Source organism: Pongo pygmaeus, chromosome 4 (genome assembly GCF_028885625.2).
Source record: "Pongo pygmaeus isolate AG05252 chromosome 4, NHGRI_mPonPyg2-v2.0_pri, whole genome shotgun sequence".
Classification (NCBI taxonomy): Eukaryota; Metazoa; Chordata; class Mammalia; order Primates; family Hominidae; genus Pongo; species Pongo pygmaeus.
Window position 1 is genome coordinate 15,244,106 of NC_072377.2, and position 20,721 is coordinate 15,264,826.

The following is a 20,721-nucleotide window of genomic DNA, read 5'->3' on the forward strand; positions in this document are numbered from 1 at the left end:
GCAGGAAAATCGCTTAAACCTGGGAGGCGGAGGTTGCAGTGAGCCGAGATCGGGCCACCATACTCCAGCCTGGGCAACAGAGTGAGACTCCATCTCAAAAAATAAATAAATAAATAAAATAAAATATATGCATAGAAAAGAGATAAGAAGATTATGCACTAAAATAAGATACAGATTTCTAGGTGGTGGCCTTGCATAAGATATTCTTATTTTCTTTTTGATACTTTTCCGTGTTTTTAAAATGAAAATGAATGGTAGCTATAACTACAATACGATTAATAAATTTAGTCTTTTTTTTAAAAGGGAGATCCTCTTCAAATACCACAGGCTTTTCCAGTAGCTTATGGTGTTAATTGAAAGTTTTTAATTTTGATAAAATATACATAAAAATGTATCATCTTAATAATTTTTAAGTGTACGATTCAGTGGCATTAAGTATGTGCACATCATTGCCATCCATCTCCAGAGCTTTTTCATCACCCCAAATTGAAACTCTATGTCCATTAAACAACGGCTCCCTAGTCTCCTCTCCCCCGGCCTCTGGCAGCTACTATTCTACCTTCTATCTCTACAAACTCGACTATTCTGCGTACCTCACACAAATGCAATCAACCACACAACAGCTGTCTTTTTGTGTCTGTCTTATTTTACTTAGCAGAACGTCTTCAAGGTTTGCCTATGTTGTAGCATACATCATAATTCCTTTTAAAGGCTGTATAATAGTCCACTGTATGTATATGCCCCATTTTGTTGTAGGACGTTAGTTTTTTAATGCAGGCTTTTTAAACCATGTCTGAACATCAAAATGACCAACACTACACATAATTTAAGATGCGTACCATTGGAAACAATTATTTTACAAACTCTCCACCTGCTGAAAAGCCACTAACATATTCAATATTAAGCTATATTTTGCAATAAGAAAGAATAAGGTGCTAGACACTATAATAACAATGCACATGTGTCATTTTCATGAGCAGTTACAAAGGCTGGCACAGGAATCAGAATACTGGTTGACTAGGAAGACTGCAAAGGGGCACTGTGGATGTATCTGGGCTGACGGAAATGTCCCATATCCTCATGGTGTGGATTACACACAAGTATGCATCCGTCATTTGACAAAACTCACAGACCTATACACTTAATATCTGTATACTTCACTTAGAGCCTAAAGGAAATCAAAGTAAATATGAATTTTACAAAAACAAAGGAGATTCTACAGTTCAGCTAGTGAGACTTACTGCCATCCACCACTTTAGTGCCCTTCAGCAGGTCTCTACTACACCTGGAATTAAGCCCAAGCTCCTTGTTATTTGGTGCTGAAACACTGGTTTGTCTAGGAGAGGCTGGGAAACACGTGGTGGACTAACTACCTACAATGCCAGGAAATCTGCCCACGTTTAGGAGACAGCCCAATAGGCGTGAGCCCCAGGTGGTGGAATGCCTCTGCATGGGGGTAGAAATGAGGTACAACCAGCTGCACGCCAGGCTCCAGGCCAGGTATCTTCTCAGGTGATGCAAGGCTGCATCCAAAACCATCCCAAAGAAACAAGCTCTCTCTCCAGAAGGCGGTGAGGGAGGGACATTCGAACACAGAAAGCTGCAGAGGAGGAGGGTGATGTCTTGACTCCCTTGTCAGGCTGGCTGCAAGCTGTCTTTCCAGTCACTGTGGCCTTGGACTTGGCTAGAATCATGAAGAGCTGAAAGTTACTGCCTCCTTATTAAGTGTGGTTATTTGTTACTCTCCTCTGTGCAGTTTGCCTTTATAAAATGTCAAGTTTAGGCCACACATGGTGGGAGGCCTCAGCGTCCCAGCCACAGTGAATTTCCTCTAAACCATGTAAAGCACTAAGAAGTCAGGGAATTTTTTGTTGTTGTTGTTATTTACTATTTTATATTCTCCACACTACTATTCCCCTCTATTAAAATGCAAGACCCAGTGGCCAGTCGATCTCCGGGTGGTTCACGGGGCAGCATAAAAAAGCATACAAACTTCTTATCACCTTAAAAACAGTTGTGGAAACAGAGCAGCCCCAGCTAAGTCAAATGGCAAATTAGAAAACAGCAGGCAGAAACTCAAATACTCTCCTCCACTTAAACGTTATATATATTTTTATTTTATTAATTTATTTTGAGATGGAGTCTCACTGTGATGCCCAGGCTGGAGTGCTGTGATACCCAGGCTGGGGTGCACTGGCATGATCTCGGCTCACTGCAACCTCCACCTCCCGAGTTCAAGTGATTCTCCTGCCTCAGCCTCCCAAGTAGCTGGGACTACAGGCGCCCACCATCACACCCAGCTAATTTTTGTATTTTTAGTGGAGACGGAGTTTCACTATGTTGGTCAGGCTGGCCTTGAACTCCTGAGCTCAAGTGATCTGCCCACCTCGGCCTCCCAAAGTGCTGGCAGGCATGAGCCACCGTGCCCAGCCTATATATATTTTTTAAGTGAAGCAAGGGTTCTGAAAAGCTTAGTGATGTGGACTCACTATAATTTGAATGAAAGGCAGTAACCTGAAGCAACTAGTTCTCACAACATAAATGCTCTCACAGGATGACTGAACCTCCAAGACTCCAAGCACATAATATTCCTCTTTGGGTCACGCACAGAATAAGCCACCTTTCCTTCTCAGGTTCTCGGAAGCTGATAACCACAAAGCTGACCTCTGCCCCTCCTGGTTCCTGGTTCATCTGGCTCACTAGGAAAAGCCTCATTAACCTGTCAGCAGACATTCTGCTTTCCAGCCATTTAATCAGGATGATGAAATGTCATAAGAAGCCTCAACCTCACTTTTGAAGCCATCTTTGAAACTCCCTATCTGAGGACTCTGCTCTGTTTTTGGATTTCTCCCCAGCCCGGAGCCAGAGGTCCTCACTGGCATATTTCTGCTCAGGTGAGATAGCCTGGTGGGCGTGGTGTGTGGCAGTGCCTGTCACCTCCTCATGCTCCAGAGTACAGAGTCACACACGTACAGCCCCTCCTCTGTCCCCCAGGCTAGGGACAGTGACGTCAGCCCATCTTATTGAGGAGACTGTAGATTCTTATCGACAACCCACCTTTCAGTGCCTCTGAAAAATGTCATTACTGATCTAAAAACCAGCTAGGACCTGCAAACTAACTTAAACCAAAACATCCTCCCCCTAACTAGAGACAAAGCTGGTCAGTCTGTCCCTAGGGACCCTGAACCAGATGTAGACTGTCTTTTGATAACATTTTATCTAGAGGAATAAATATTGTCCCCAACCTTTGCCCTGACAAATAACCAAATTACTTTCCTTCCCTGGATGGACTTTAAGAGCCCTTTTGGGGCTGAGCATGGTGGCTCACACCTGTAATCCCAGCACTTTGGGAGGCCAAGGCAGGTGGATCACTTGAGGTCAGGAGTTTGAGACCAGCCTGGCCAACATGGTGAAACCCTGTCTCTACCAAAAATATGGAAATCAGCTGGGCATGGTGGCACATGCCTCTAATCCCAGCTACTCAGGAGGCTGAGGCAGGGGAATCGCTTGAACCCGGGAGGCGGACGTTGCAGTGAGCTGAGACCACGCCACTGCACTCCAGCCTGGGCAACAAGAGCGAAACTCTGTCTCAAACAAAAAAAAAAAAGGAGCATTTTTGCTATGAAGAAGCAACTACATAGGAGAAACAGTAAATTCTGATGAATAAACCTTCTAGTTGACTGAAATCCCTCCTAAATGTTTTCATTGTAATTTTAAGCTCATTTGTTCTCATAGCATCATGACTGGTATTTGGTTGTTGGAACAGGAACTGAATGATCCCAAAGCCATGGAAAACAAATCAACCAACAAAGAAAAACACCTGGGTTGATATGGCTTGATATGAAGCCTGCTAATTGACCTATCTTGCAATTCTGTCTTCATCTTCTGCAGACCAGAGCTCTCCACGTTCCCCAGCAGAGCATTCAGAGAGGTAAGGCAGGAGGTGAGAATATCCAGATGAGAACTATGTCCAAACATCTTGCTGTTTCATGACCACAGACTTACTACTTTGCTGCAATTACTAAGCACCTCGTTGTGTGTCATAATAAACTCTGCTGTATAATTAGACATTTTGCTCCGTGCTGCTCTGTTTGCAAAGGTGTTTCACGTGTGTTTTCTTAACCAGGATCTAAACAATTTGAGGGCAGGGGCTGGGTCGAATACGGCCATGCTTCCTTGCCTTTTCAAAAATCACTTCACTGCCATTGGCCCTAGAATCTCTCTAGAACAAATGCAAAATGACAGCAGGAAAACAAGTGTCACGAAGTAAAATGCTTTTCCCAAAGGAAGCCACTAAACGTACTCCTTCATTTTTCCTGGAATTCTAGTGAATTTTAGTTGCCTGGGCCCAGAGCAAGTCCACAGCAGAACATCAAAAAGCAAGAACTCAATAAATATTAGCTATGTTTATGGTGTTTGTGTTATCATTAAGTGGTTACACGGGCATACTGCACAGCAAGAAGAGTAAACTGAGTCCTTAGTAACCAGTTACTGAAACCAGTAGCAACTGATTACCACTAACCAGTTGACAGGTAACTGGTTAGTATTAAAATGATAAAAGCAGGCACATGGCCTATAAAAAAATTTTTTTAAACCCTACCACACACCTAAGAGTCTCAAGAAGGCCACAACACTGCTGGTCATGCAGGGCTCAGGACTGGCCAAGGTCAGCTCCCACTGGTTGGTGCCAATCCCTTGGTTAAGTACTTTGAATCTCACGTGACTGCCCGGCACAATGGACATTCACAGCCTCCAAAGATGCTACGTTATGATTTGCCATATGATACTCATTTAATAAGGTAGATAAATGTGCAGTATAGGCTAGACTTCCAACAACACTAGTTCTCATACTAAAAAAAGAGGAAAAACCCAGTGACTTCCACTTTGAAGTATTAGCTTCAGTTATGAAGCAAATTCACTCATGTGGATTGCTCAGACCCAGGTAAGGCTGTAGAAAACTGGATTTTTCTCTATTGCATCTCTATAGAAACGAATAGAGTCACAGGTGTTCAAAAAATACCTGATTTTTTCTTTTTTTAATGTAGACACCACCCAAGTCACTCTGGTATGCTATATCAGGAGCTTAACGAGGTTTATTTACTCACACAAGACAGTAAAGGAATGGTTCTCCACCTATGCTCTCTCCTCCTCCTACCCAACATAACCTGCTCCATTGTCCCAAACCAAATATGGAAACCAAATTATTCACCACTAATTTACAACTGGGCTTGTCTCATCTAAAAAGTGGTTTCCGTAAATGGTATCACACTGTACCCTTTAAAAACTGTTTTTAGGCTGGATGTGGTGGCTCGTGCCTGTAATCCCAACAGTTTGGGAGGCTGAGATGGGAGGATTGCTTAAGCCCAAGAGTTCGAGACCAGCCTGGGCAACATCACAAGACCTCATCTCTACAAAAATAAAAAAATTAGGCAGGCATGGTTGCATATGCCTGGAATCCCAGCTACTCGGAGGTTGAGGCTGGAGGATGGCTTTAGCTCAGGAATTTGAGGCTGCAGTAAGCTGTGTTTGCACCACTGTTCTCCAGCCTGGGCCACACAGTGAGACTTGTCTCAAAACAAAACAAAATAAAAACTGCTTTTAAAGAATTTGATCTATTACTAGAAAGAGATTTAAATATTGTTTCTGTATGATGGATATGCTTGGAAGTATTTAGATAGAGTAGTATCTAGGCTGGTCATCAAACCACCTCAATAAATAAATGAATGAGTAAATGAGTAAACAAACCAACCTCAGGATTATACCTCTGTGGCTCTAGAAACAACCCGCTTACCTAAGTCGTCCTAAGAGATGTATTTTAAATGCAGATGGACATCTAAAGAAAACTGGGAAACACAGCAGGGAAGTAAGTACCAATTGGACTAAGGAGGTCACAGTGTCCTTGACTAAATATGGACTGTAAGAAAGGCATGACCTCATTTTCTATGTATGAATTGGAAACTGAAATAGGCACCAAATTATGCCAGGCATAAAGCCCAAGGCAGTCAGAGAAAACACATTATCTACTTAATACACAAAGATGTTCACTGAAACTTTATATTGCAAAAACAAACAAACCTGTGTTTAACAATAAGGTAATACATGCAAAAGGAATTACAGCATGCTCTCATAACCACATATTATGCTGCAATTTAAAATCATACTTAAATACTTTTAAATAGTTTAGGGAAAATGCTTCTGTGTTTTGTGAAACATACACACATACACACCATTTTTTATATGTGTGTATATATAATGTATACACACACACACTTACCCCAGACACACACATACCCCACATACACATATATTTCCTCAGTTATGTTATAAAAATATATTGGCGGCCAGGCGTGGTGGCTCATGCCTGTAATCCCAGCACTTTGGGAGGCCGAAGCAGGAGGACGACCTGAGGTCAGGAATTCGACACCAGCCTGACCAACATGGAGAAACCTCATCACTACTAAAAATATAAAATTAGCCAGGCATGGTGATGCATGCCTGTAATCCCAGCTACTTGGGACGCTGAGGCAGGAGAATCACTTGAACCCGGGAGGCGGAGGTTGCGGTGAGCTGAGAACACACCATTGCACTCCAGCCTGGGCAACAAGAACAAAACTCCGTCTCAAAAAATAATAATAATAATAATAATAAATTAAATAATAAATTGGCAGGAGATACCCAAATTGTTAAAGGAGTTTTAGGAGTGAAATTAGAGGTATTTTTTCACATTTAAAAAATATTTACCAAACTTTAAACAATTAGCTGATATTACTTCTATTTATAATTAGGAAAAATAATTATTTTGAAATTTATTCTGTTACTATAGAATAGACTGGAGGGAGAAAAGTCTCCCTCACAGTGACTCGGAGCCTTAGCTTGAGATTTCCATTTCTTTCTTTAAGCACTTTGGGAAGTGGATCTTACAACAGATCCCTGTCATGTTCCTTAAGGCAAGCTCTTAAGCACTGTCAAAGGAGGTCCTCTCCATTGCTCAGTGACTTTTGATGAAGAGTCTCTTCCCTGTTGGAGCCAGTGCCATACACTACATCTGTCCTTTTTATTCCTATTCCTCCTAATCGAATGAAATACTTTTGTTATACTTTGGGAGGAGGTGTGGAGAGGGTGCACTTCTCCAAGCTATTTTTCCTGGGCTTCTCTTTTTGTCAATCTTGTGATATTAATAATTTGGAACCCTCTTATACTGTGGAAGCCTAACTCTAGGTTTCCTAAACAGAAAAGGCTGAAGATATATGAACACTTCTATTACACATCTCACTCCAGGAATTGTCACAATTCATGTGCAAAACTATCCATTCACAGATAAACAGCTCTGGTCTTTGAATTAGCATATTAGACCCAACCAAATTCAGTGAATCATACAAGGCAATTAGAAATATCTAAAGTATTTGAAAGGTATTGAGGTATTCAGCGCAGTCTCAGCTCACTGCAACCTCCACCTCCCAGGTTCAAAAGATTCTCCTGCCTCAGCCTCCCAAGTAGCTGGGATTACAGGTGCCTGCCACCATGCCCCGCTAATTTTGTATTTTTAGTAGAGACGGGGTTTCTCCATGTTGGCCAGGCTGCTCTCGAACTCCTGACCTCAGGTAATCCACCTGCCTTGGCCTCCCAAAGTGCTGAGATTACAGGCGTGAGCCACCACACCTGGCACCATTTCTCCTTTGAGCATGAAAGAGTAGATTACCTGGGCCTAGGCAGAACACATTTCTTAAGTGAGAACAATTTCAACTTTCTTTTCTCCTTCAAGGTCTTCACAGCAACGTTGCCCTTAATATTTTAAGTAATACTGAGTACCTTTTTAAAAAGCTCACTAATTTGTTCTATGTCATTTGGTGAATTTGACTTTTAAGGAAATTAGGGACTTTGAACCAAATTTAAACAGAATAACAATTCTTTGGACATGGTGAGATCAAATGGACATTTGCAGATACTTTAAAAGAAATATATTGTTTAAAACCTATCTCAATATGCTCCTTTCCTTAGCAATCTGTATTGTTCTAATGACAAAGACCAAGTGACTTCTAAATAACTTTATTGTGAGGTATCAGTTGTTTCTTTTATCCCCCCCCCTTGACAAAAACTATGCCAACTTTGTTAAAATAAGATACAGTGTTGACTTAATTATCTGGGTAATTGAGCTTTTCTTAAAATGAACTTCTTGGTCATAATATCCCTTTCCCGGAAGCCCTCCTTTTAATCATCCTACATCTGTTGAGTTTTTAAAATTCAATATACCGACCAGATGTGGTGGCTCATGTTTTGGAAGGCCAAGGTAGGTGGATCACGTGAGCTCAGGAGTTCAAGACCAGCCTGGGCAACATGGTGAAACTCCGTCTCTACAAAAAATACAAAAATTAGCCAGGGCTGGTGGTGCACACCTGTAGTCCCCACTACTCAGGGGACTGAGGCAGGAGAATCGCTTGAGCCTGGGAAATGGTGGCTACATTGAGCCAAGATCACACTACTGTACTCTAGCCTGGGCAACAAGTGAGACTCAGTCTCAAAAAAAAAAAAAAAAAATTCAATATACGACAGCTAAGATTAAATTTAGACCTAGTCTGGGAATCAGAAAAGCTAGAACTTATTCCTAAATTTATAAGGGCCAGGTGGGTGGGTATGGGCTTGAACCTTAGCTCTGCCATTTACTACCCGTGTCATCTTGAACAAGTACCTTAACAAGCGTAGGCCTCTCATTGTTTCCTCATATATATCATATGCTGAGATATAGGCACATACTAGGTGCTCAATCAATGGACGTGATTAATACTTTTGATTCTCAATCTGTAAAAATTGAGATAAAATAATTCTAGATATACAATGACAGTAAAGTATTTTATATACCTATAGGTCTCTATAATATAAACGTTATTTCAGTTTCTGCAAAAGGAGATGTGTTCCCATTTTCTATGGTGCCTATGTTTAATATTAAAAGCAGATCATTTTATTCCATAGAGCTTTTTTTAGCATAAAATTCAACCTCTCCCCCCACCACTTCAAATTACTGCCACTACCAAAATTGAAAAAATGTGATAATAGGTTAGAGGAAATAGTCCATAAGATTTGGTTTCCTCCCTGACTGAGCTATAAAATGACTAAGAAATCTATATACAACAGGTAATGTTCATGGAGAATATCAGAAGTTTCTGGAGAGACTGTTACAGGCTCTTTCCTAGCCCCTCCACACACACTGGCTCTGGGGTCATTAACAGGTAATTCCTTTACATGGTCACATATGTGCAGCTTATTTAACTTTCAGTGGAATCTTATACATAGCTGGATTTCCATTTCAAAAGATCTGTACATTTTTTTTAAAGAAACCATAAACTGTGATATTTATCATCATAAAACACCTCATCTAAGAAACATTTAACATAATTTTGCTATTGTTTTGTTCTTGACAAGCCAGGAACTTAAAAGCTCATGAGAGGTTTTATTTTTTAATTTTGCATTTCTTTTTTTTTTTTTAGACGGAGTCTTGCTCTGTCGCCCAGGCTGGAGGGTGCAGTGGTACAGTCTCGACTTACTGCAACCTCTGCATCGTGGGGTTCAACGCAATTCTCCCACCTCAGCCTCCTGAGTAGCTAGGATTACAGGTATGCAATACCATGCCTGGCTAATTTTTTGTTTGTTTGTATTTTTTAGTAGAGAGAGAATTTCATCATGTTGGCCAGGCTGGTCTCGAACTCCTGACCTCAAGTGATCCATCCACTTTGCCTCCCAAAGTGCCAGGATTACAGGTGTGAGCTATAGCGCCTGGCGTTTTTTTTTTTTTTTTTTTTTTTTTTTTAATAGGGACAAGGTTTCTATTAAACCTGGGCACTATGTTGCCCAGGCTGGTTTTGAACTCCTGAGCTCAAGCGATCCTCCCACCTTAGCCTAAGGAATCCTCTAGCCTAAGCCTCCCAAAGCACTGGGATTGTCCTCCCCAAGTGCTACGATCATAGGCATGAGCCACCTTGCCCAGCCTAATTTTGCATTTCTTAATCATCTCAAAAGCACGTGAACCTGAGGTGGCACTGACCTTTGTACTCCCATGCTACCTCTCCATCTTAGGATTTGTAAATCGCTGACAAATAAGCCATCATTCACTCCCAGCAAGGTTTAATACACCTGCCCACTCAGCGGCAGTACCTACATGTGTCCATCTGTCTAGAACTCCATATAAACTCAAGGGCTGCATATTTTCAGCTAACGTAGACCCACTTTTGCAAACTGGTTCATTTCTCCTCCTCTTTACTGTGCTTCAGAAGAACTGGGGTAAAATGTTCTTCTATTCATCACCCACACATACCAGGCCACTCTTCAGCTCCCACTGTAATTCTTTCCCTCCAGTTTAATGCTGAGAAAGAGTAAGTCAGTCTCACTCTCTCTCACCCTGCAGCATTTTGCAAAACAATTATCATCTGACACCAGAAGGCAAAGCAAGGTTTGGAAAACCTATCAATTTCTTCCCCCCATTTCTCCACCCTTAACTCTGTGATAAAATATCTCCGCCCTCCAGGCAGCCTATAACCTCATACTCTGGTGTTTTTGGGAAAAGGACCTCAAATGACACTTGTTGATAACATTTTGCTTCTCTGCAAAAACACAACTCCATTAAGTACTTTGCTTACATCAGCCATGATAATCAGGTTAGCAATGTTTTAAGGATGAGTTAGAATTATTAGACCCGCGAGGATAAACCATCTGGATAGTTGTCTCTTATGTTTAACCTCCCTTTTGTGACTTCAGGAGATTCTTTTTCTTATACCAAAATCAAACCTAGTTATGTCAGCCTTTCATTAAATCAAGGCAAAAGGGAGGCAATATTGTGGTCTGCGTCAGGTGGTTTAATGATGACACAGACTACTCTTATTTCCACTAGTTATCTCTATATGATTCTTACATGCACACAAACACACACCAGTTCAGATGAGCAGCCTGGGCTTTCTGACAACCTCTGGGGCAGCTCCAAGAAGGTAAGCCTTAAAATAGGAAAGGCTCGAGTGAATACACAGCATCTGACTCATCTAAAATGGGCAATGTAGTAAATTCGTGTCTAAAAGCTTTTCTACAGATTGTAGGAAGTGTTCAAAGTCACCAGTTACTATAGAAAGAAGGGAAGGTGGGCGGGTACAGGGTGGAGCAGGGAAGAAGAAGCCCTTGGGGTACCCTTGTGAGGCACTGGCAGGGCACAGTGGCAACGGAAGAGACAAGATTTTATCAAAGGACATTGGTTGGCTCGGTAAACAAAGGTCTCTAGAGAATATGCCATATTGTGAACATCTATTACCAACAAAATTCAAAGTAAAAAGTAGCTTACAATGTGGGCTACATATTAGAGAGCTTACAGAGTTGCAATTATTCAAAAGTTTTGAGCACAGAAAGACAAATTCAAAGAGATATTCGTCAAACGAAGGAGTCATACAAATCTCCGGTTTGTAACTGCCTCCTGAAAGCTATTTTACTTTTACAATGAGTACTGCATCAAAATAGGTGCATATTCTATATAAATATCCGTTTAAGTCTCTTGACTTGAAAGAAGAAAGACAGTACCACAATACAGGAGTGCCGCTCGTCACACGCTCTGGTCACTTGGGACACCTGCCCATCAGGGTGGCATGTCACTGCCTCCCCATCACCAAATCCTCTCCCCGGCCTTAGAACGCAGCTGCATCCCGCTGGTGGCCCTGCCAAAACGGTCCCCACATGCAAAGCGCAGGGTGCCAATGCCCCATCGCTGGAGAGCCTGCAGCGCTAGATTTGCAATGACGCCACATGGAGAAAACGTGAAAAGAAACAAGGACGAGAAGGCGACACCAAACAAAAATGTGCTCCCCTTCTTTAGTGGCCCATAAAAAAAAAAAAAAGAAAGAAAGAAAGAAAGAAAGAAAGAAAGAAAAAAAAAAAAAGAAAAGAAAAAGGAAAAGAAAAAAAAAAGAAATCCCAAACTAGAAATAAATGGTCAAGACCGGCTTATCAGGACACATTCGGGATACCCCTAATCCTTACCTGGGCTACGAAACAAATGTTTAAAAATGGAAGTACCTGGGAAATCAACTTGGACGCATTATAAAACAGAATCTCCCCACCGTCACCATTACCACCAGCCATGGGTAAATAAAAACCCAGCACTTAAGCTACTAGAAACTACATTTTAATTAGAGCTGAGCTTTACATAATCGCAAATTACATAATACTGCCGTGCACTAAAAACCCTTCCATAGGTGAAGCTTCACACCATCCAGGCTTTTTAACATTTTCCAGAGAGGGCTGGAAAAGTCTGCTGAATAATTGAGGGGAGGAGGGAGAGAATGGGGTGCTGGAAAAGTCACCCTTGACAAGCTGCACACCCGACCAAATGTTTCAGGATAAAGAGGGACTCGGAGCAGGTGACTCCCCTCCGCCCCCGTGTCCAGGCGTGTAAGGCCAAGGCAGGGAGAGCGGGCGCGGGGCGCGGGGCGCGGGGCCAGGGCTTACCTGCTCCCCGAAGTCGATGGCTATGTTGGTGATGCCCAGGGGCACCAAGAACCGGATCAGGGGCCAGTAGTGCGTGAGCGCCGGGAATTTCACCATAGTCCCCTCCGTGGGCTGACCCCACACACATCTGCTGCCGCGAGGGGACTCTGCGGGGAGGCGAGGGGCGACGGGGCGAGCGGGGCGCGGACCGACAGAGGCCGCGGGCGGCGGGGCCTCGGGCGCGGCGGCGGCGGCTCCTCCTTGCGGCTGCGGCGCCTTCTCCGAGCGCGGCTGCTCTAGCAGGGGATCCGCAAGCTCAAGTCCATCCCTGCTGCCCTCCCACACAACAAAGATCTGCCGGGAAAAAAAAGAGGAGGGACGGCGGCGGCGGCGGCGGCGGCAGAAGGTTCTGCTGACAGCGGCTCCATTATAAGCGCTCTGGGGCCCGGAAATAAATAACCGCGCGCACGAGGCGCCGCCGCCGCCGCCGCCGCCGCCGCCGCCCGGAGGAAATCAGGGGCGGGCGCGGAGGCGCGGACTCCGCCAGCGGCCCCGGGGGCGGGCTGGGGAGGGGGCCGGGCCGGGCGCGCCGCGGCCTCCTTTCCTGTGCCGTAGCCTGCGCTCGGCTCGGCCGCGGGGGGCGCTGCGCACGCTCGGGCCGTGGGGCCGGCGCCTCCGGGGCGCTGGGCGGGACTCGCCGCGGAGCCTCGGCCGGCCCAGGGGCGGCGGCGCTGAGGGCGCGGCGGGGACGGTCTGGGGGCTTGGGGGCGCCGGTGGGGGGCGAGGGCGGTGGGCCGCCTGGAGACCCCGGGGTGCCCTGGCTCGCCGGCCGGGCCCTGTAGCCTGCGTCCCGTGGGGCCGGGGCTGGGGTTCCCGCGCTGTGCCTGGAGGGCCCGGGCGTCTGGAAGACTTGGCAGCCGGGGCAAGCGACGTGGGCGCGGACGCGCGAGGAGGACTGGGGAGCGGGGCTGGGAAGGGCGCCGTCCGGCGGTGGCCGGGCTGGCGGCGGGCGGGGACTGCGGAGGAGGCAGCTTGCGCCGGGGCTGGGCCCTGCTTCGGGGGACTAGCGGCCCGGGAGGTATGGAGGTGCCGCTCCGGGGGGGGCGAAAGTAAACGAGGAAAGGTCGCCCAGGAGGGAGCCTGTCCCCCAGGGTTTCCAGGGGCAACGGTGGCCCGTGTCCCTGGCCCGTGTCCCTGGAGGACATGCGCCAGGGCAGCAGGGAGTGGTCCCCGCAGGCTCCCAGGCTGGGGCCGGCCGCCTTCTGGGGCGCTCAGACCTGTCTGCTGCAGTTTGAAAACAGTACGCTCGAATTCTTTTCATTGTAAAAAATTGCTATTAAAAATAACTCGTAAAGCCTATCATCTCTTTTAAATAAAGGGGAAGAAAGAGAAAAGTGTGTTCTGTTTTGTAATACCGGGCCCCAGTGATTTCAGGGTAACTAGTCGCGGTGCTAAGAGTTTGACCTAAAGCTCGGCAGTGTGACAGCAACGCCAGCATCCATCCCCGCACCCCAGGACTGTGACGCGAGGGAGGAGGACCCAGTGAATGAAAAGGGATTCTGGGCAGGGCTGGCTTCACGGGTGTGCGATCTGTGCAGTCACAGAGGGCTCGCACTTAAAAGGACTAACGCGCTGCTGTTGCACTCTTGAATTCGAACAAGGGTCTCTGCATTTTCATTTTGTAGTGGGCCTGGCATAGTATGTAGCCTATCGTGGTCTTATTATTTTGTACCAACTCTCACACACATCTCTGCATTTAATAAACATAATGAAGTAAAGTAATTTATTATTAAAAGTAAGAAAGTATCTTGTACCTGGAATGAACCTGTTAATTCAAAATTTAGCTTTGTAAAGCTTTTGTAAATAGTGAGCTTGAGACCTCAGTATCCTGGGTTCAGGTATTTCCCAATTACTTTGAAAGTATTAAATGTTTCCACAGGCCGGGCGTGAGTGGTGGGCGTCGGTAGTCCCAGCTACTCAAGAGGCTAAGGCAGGAGAATCGTTTGAACCCGGAAGACGGAGGTTGCAGCGTCACCCATGGCACTCCAGCCTGGGTGACAGAGTGAGACTCCCTCTCAAAAAATAATAAATAAATAAATAAATAAATAAATAAATATTTCACATCCTTTTAAAATACTTTTTTGAAATTCCACACAATTTGAGCAGGCTTTGAAAAATAGGAAGCTAATTTACCTTGTAGCTCTGATGTAACCTCAAATTACATTCCCTATAATTAAAATTAAACTTTGGTAAGTATTTATTGTGTTAAATGTGTCAAATAGCAATACTGTATTTAAAAGATTTCCCAGCAAAACAGGAGGTTCATGTGGACAGGACTGTCTTCAGGAGCAAGTTCCTGAAAGGTGTGTTTTAATATATTTGAATCTAACTTAAATATACAAAAAGGGAGCTTGTTATTTAAAGGAATTCTCTGGGAAAGAGGTTTTTTTTTTCCTAAAACAAATACCACCTCATGGTTTATCATTCTGTTATTCTAGGTTTCATGGGCTCATTTTACTTAGAGCAATTACACTGACCTTTGTCTAGAATGTGGGATTGATGAGGTCCTAGATCGATCTCCATCAAGCCCAGTTTGCTTTCATTGGTCTCTGGACAAGGACCGCGACAGCCCCGGCTGCCTGATGCGAATGCACACCTTTGGTCTTTAGGGGAATGATGAGAAAATTCCAGTAGATCAATGAAAGGTCATCATCCTTGTTTGAGTGTTCTAAAAGTGCATTTTTTAAATGAGTGATTTGGAAGTGTCATCTCTGATTATGGCAAAGAGCCCTTTTTAGATTTTAAAGGCCTATGAATTTCAGTAACACTGGCAACATGGAAACTAATGAGACATTTCATTATTTTTTCTGTCACAGTCAAAATCTGAAACAGATTTCAAAGAGAGTTTTGGGCTCCTCTTTATTTTTTATTTTTTCGTTTTTTTAATGATTACAATAGACTTTTATTTAAAGTGAAACATTGGCAGACCAAATAATTCTTAAATTATATGCTTCAGGTTTAACCATCTTCATAAAAATACTTGGAGGACAGCTGCATCCACGGACTTCAAATATGTGATGACTTCTTTGACCATTCTTCTCATTCTTTTCTTTCCCAAATAAGCGCTTTCAGATATGGCTCATGATAGAATGAATCCTCTTCATGTTTGGTCCGATGCTGTTAAGGCAAGATCTGCTGTCTCATAGGTCCAGTGTTCTAATGCGAAACATCCTGCCGTTAGAAAGGCCTCTTATGGCTTCCTTTACATCTTCATCCTCGTATATCATCTCATCTCACGTTTACTCTAGTTTATCAAATCCTGCAGCATTGTCATACCATTTTCAAATACCATCCAGCTACCTGTCTGATGCTGCGGTAGTCAGCCTGCCAGCCATCTTGACCCAAACGTGAAATGTTGCCTTCTCCCTCTCTCTTTTTATATATTTATTTATCTAATTTATTTTATTTTATTTTTGAGATGGAGTTTCGCTCTTGTTAGTGGACCCAGGCTGCAGTGCAATGGCGCGATCTGAGCTCACTGCAACCTCCACCTCCCAGATTCAAGCGATTCTCCTGCCTCGCTGGGATTACAGGCGTGCACTACCACACCTGGCCAGTTTTTTGTATTTTTAGTACAGACAGGGTTTCACCATGTTGGCCAGGCTGGTCTTGAACTCCTGACCTTAGGCGACCTGCCCACCTCGGCCTCCCAAAGTTCTGGGATTACAGGTGTGAGCCACTGCACCCGGCCTCTCTTTTTAAACTTTGTTGTTTGAAAAGATAACTTCAGAATGTAAGTGATGAGAATGAGTAGGAAAATTTTTTTAATTACCTAGAAGCCAAAAAGACATCCCCAAGTCATTGGGTGTTTTCTTTTGGAAGGTACAGCTTTATATTCTATTTATAAAGTCTTAGACTTGATGACTTTTGGTCAAAAATCATTATAAGATTTACAAACTACACTCAATAGTGGAAGAAAAAAATACATGTAGAAAAAACATGCTGGAAGAAAATATGCTCAACTATTCACAGTGGATAGTTATTGCTGAGTGGTATGAATATGGTTGATTATTCCTTCCTGTGTATACTTTTCTGTGTTTAATGCAATGGGCATATATAAGTTTATTTTTTAAAAGTTTAAAAAAGTATAAAACTTTATTGGAAGTGCAAGGTAGCACTGAGTTCAGAGCATGGAAAAAGTTACTCTTTGCAAAACAATTTCGTAAATGACCAGCAATATCATTTTGGTGCCTAAAATTATTAACTCTAATTTTTTAAAGGAGTTAATGCAGAAAGAAAGACTAAAAGTTACATACATGTCTAATTTACCTTTTTTTCTGAAATTGATCTTAAATGAATGGATTCAAGTAATCCCCCCCTCCCCCGACCCCTCACCAAGGAACATCTGCAGCAAAGGGCAAAATAAAAGATCACGTTTAAGGTTATCCAGTTCTAGAACTCTGCAACTCGGACCTCCTTGACTTGAGGAACGCAATGATGTCAAGTTGGGATTGTAGCAGTGAACATGGTTTGGGAGCAGATGCCATACTGATTTGTGTAAGCTTGACCCAACAGGGTTATCTTCATTGATTCCATGCAATTATCCTATATCACGTATTTAGTATAGCCAACTTATTTAACAACTTTGATGGAAGGCTTAGTCCTAGAGATTGGTGTCTAGTTTTGAGTCACAAACCTCCAATATAGGGTACACTAGGTGTAAATTTAAGCCTCACAGTCCTATATTTGGGCCTCAAGTAATTTTGCTCCATGGCTTGTTGGGAATGTGATAAGGGGAAGTCTACGATTTCAGCCTATTTAATTGTGTTCATGTAAACATCATCCTGTTGATAAAGTCATGATTTCTGCCCAGTTGCCAGATTCCAAGAGAGGAAAAAGAGAAGTTATTTGCTTCGTCCCGGTTGTTAAGTTTTACTTTTGCTATTCCAGCCCAAAGCCTAGGTGTAATTTGCCTGGGCTAATTATTAAAGTCAGTTTCTGTACTCTCAGCACATGCCAGAAGTGGAGTTAGGAGGTGAGGGGAATGGGTAAATGATCCTGAAACTGTCATTTGCTGTAGATAAGCTAGAATTAGCTAGCTAAATTCTGCCAAGAGTTATAGTTATCACTTTTAATGACTTCCTTAATAATATTTTTAAAGGGACCACACAGATGCTTCAAAATGTGTGCTGTAAAAAGGAATGGGGAAGAATTCTATATACTGATATGGAATAATCTGTAGAATATTTTGTTAAGTGAGAAAAGCAAGGTGCCAAACCATAAAATGGTATTATGCTATTTTGGGGGCAAAAAGGGAGAGAAATATGAATATGGGTGTGTGTGTGTGCGCGCACGCGCGTGTGAATTTGCTTATATTTGTGAAAAGACACACTGGTAGGATAAGCCAAAAATTAATTAAATGTTTATGAGAGAAGGAAGAGAACAGGTTGGAGTTGGGATGGAAGAATGATTTCTCTGAATGTACCTTAGAATCTAATTTTGGCTTTGGAAACATTCATGTTTTACATGTTGAAAAAATAAAATTAAATCAAAAGAAAAATTGACAGCAGATACATTTCACACAAGTGTTTTTCTTACTTAGTACCCTTTTATTCTGAGGAAAGAATTTGAGGCAGCTTAAATCAGAGCACAGATATATACTGTATGCACTTTGATAAATTTTGATTTTTCTGTAACTGCTAGAGAATAAAACCATTTGGAGAGACTCTTGCCAGGGCAACTATGTAATCTGGTGGCATTGTGTATTGGTAACTACTAACTCACTCCTTCCTCTGAAAAGTGACCTAAAACACAAGAGTAAGTTTTGGGATAGATTCTGCCTGTGCCCCTCAGAAATGACACCACCACGAGCTGACTTTCAGGATTCTTGAAGTAATGCACTTTATACAGGTAAGCATTTGATGATTTGCTGCTTATATTTGGCTCATAATGATGCAACATAAAAGGTGAGCATATACGTAATTCATCCTGGCTCTGCAAACTGCAGGTCTGGCAATGCTTAATGAGGAGAGTGGAATGAAGAGCTGCAACTAAGACTAAACTAAAACTACTTTCTGTTCTTCTCTTTCCCTCTTTCTTCAACTTCTGATTGTTTTGTTTAAATGACCAGAATAAGATAGAATGCCTGTAATTAAAAATATTTAATAAAGCTTACGTTATTATCCTTGCCACCTATTCAAAATCTTCTAAAAATTTTTTCCACCATCTAAAGGAGATACTACTTAATTATATAAAAGGTAGGTAATAAAATACATTTCTCTTTTTCTAATCAGGCAGTGAGGCATAAACTGTTGGGGCATGCCACTCGGGGCCACTGCTGTCTGGGACTAAAACATTGGCATTGTGATCTGTACGGAGAGCCTTAATATTCTTGCTTACTTTTCCAGTCACTGCCCCAGCATTCTGCTCTGAAGCAGAATGCCTAATTCAACCATCTCATCAGTGTTTCTAGATCTTTAAATGCTTTTTCCTCTTTCATGTCTTCTGCAGGATGTTTACCAGAGTCACCGTTGATTTCGGTGTTAGGGAAGGTTTCCTCTGGCTGTTCAGTTTCCATTTTCTTGTATTAAATGGACACACCAATCCGTTGAAAAACAAAGAAGCTGGTACATTTGGCTATTGGAAAGCAAGCTGTGAAAAAAAAAAAAAAGACTCTGACTCTCTTTTTAAATTTGTTAAAGCTCTTTTTAAATTTGTTAAAGCTCTTTTGGAATATCATTTCTTCCATAAAGATTTCCTGGGTAATTCTAGCTCACTTTGGTCACTTCTCTTCCATTTAATATTTTGGCAGTCAGAGTCAGGGCTGTATTTGTTTCTATTTTTAGTGTATAAATCTGATATCTACCACAGAATATTACATTTCCTGAGGTTGAAACTATTTAGAGAAGGGATTCCCAACCCCTGGGCCATGGACAGGTACAGGTTTGTGGCATGTTAGGAACTGGGCCGCACAGTAGGAGGTGAATGGCGGGTGAGCAAGCAAAGTTTCATCTGTATTTACAGCCACTCCCCATGGCTCACATTACCACCTGGGTGGGCCCTGCCTCCTGTCAGATCAGTGGTGGCATTAGATTTTTTTTTTTTTTTTGAGACAGATTCTCGCTCTGTCGCCAGGCTGGAGTGCAGTGGCATGATTTCCGCTCACTGCAACCTCTGCCTCCCGGGTTCAAGTGATTCTTCTGCCTCAGCCTCCTGAGTAGCGGGGATGATAGGCACGTGCCACCATGCCCAGCTAATTTTTGTATTTGTAGTAGACGCAGGGTTTCACCATGTTGGCCAGCATGGTCTCAATCTCTTGACCTCGTGATCTGCCCACCTCGGCCTCCCAAAGTGCTGGGATTACAGGCGTGAGCCACTGTGCCTAGCTGGTATTAGATTTTCATAGAAGTATGAACCCTACTGTGAACTGTGCATGTGAGGAATCTGGGTTGTGGGCTCCTTTTGAGAATCTAATGCCCGATGATCTGTTGCTATCTCCCACCACCCCTAGGTGGGACCATCTAGTTGCAGGAAAACAGGCTCAGGGCTCCCACTGACTCTATATTATGGTGAGTTATATAATTATTTCATTATGTATTATAATGTAATAATAATAGAAATAAAGTGCACAATAAATGTAATGCGCTGGGATCATCTTGAAACCACCCTGCCCCCAGTCTGTGGAAAAATTGTCTTCCATGAAACTGGTCCCTGGTGCCAAAAAGATTGGGGACAGCTGATTTAGAGTACTGTTACATCTCCTTTCACCCTCCTTCTCCTGTATCCCTAAGGCAGTAATAGACACTAAATAATATGTTTTGAGTTGAGTGTTTTATGTTTTGTGTGTGTCTGTGTTTGTTTGTTTGTTTGTTTGTTTTGGTCTCACTCTGTCGCCCAGGCTGGAGTGCAGTGGCGCCATCTCTGCTCACTGCAACCTCCGCCTCCCGGGTTCAAGCAATGCTCCCAAGTAGCTAGGATTACAGGCGGCCACCACCATGCCCTGCTAACTGAGTGCAAGTTCTATGCAGAGAACCTTGCAGAGAATATCACAGCCCACTGCAGTGGAGGGGCATCCCAGCAGAAGCCAAAACACTGGTGGTCTAGAGAGAAAGGGAAACTTGAAGAGTGAGTTCAGGGGTTCAGCAAGGGTACTGGGGGATAAGACTATGGAACTGTACATTTAGAGCTCAGACAGCTAGTGAAGGATCCATAAGGATGAGGGAGGGGCCGGGTGCAGTGACTCATGGCTATAATCTCAGCAATTTGGGA

General features: G+C 43.3%; 1 protein-coding gene across 2 annotated transcripts in view; it reads right to left on the reverse strand.

Annotated features, from left to right (window-relative positions):
• Positions 1-13,025, reverse strand: part of ANKH (ANKH inorganic pyrophosphate transport regulator) — a 161,499-nt gene extending 148,474 nt beyond the window's left edge. The window contains exon 1 of one of the 2 annotated variants that reach the window (XM_054487325.2): positions 12,475-13,025. In XM_054487325.2, coding sequence (XP_054343300.1) covers positions 12,475-12,570 — 96 coding nt within the window. In that variant the 5' untranslated portion in view covers positions 12,571-13,025. The remainder of the gene's footprint in view (positions 1-12,474) is intronic. The other variant, XM_063664671.1, reaches the window with a different exon arrangement.
• Between the last annotated feature and the right edge of the window lie 7,696 nt (positions 13,026-20,721).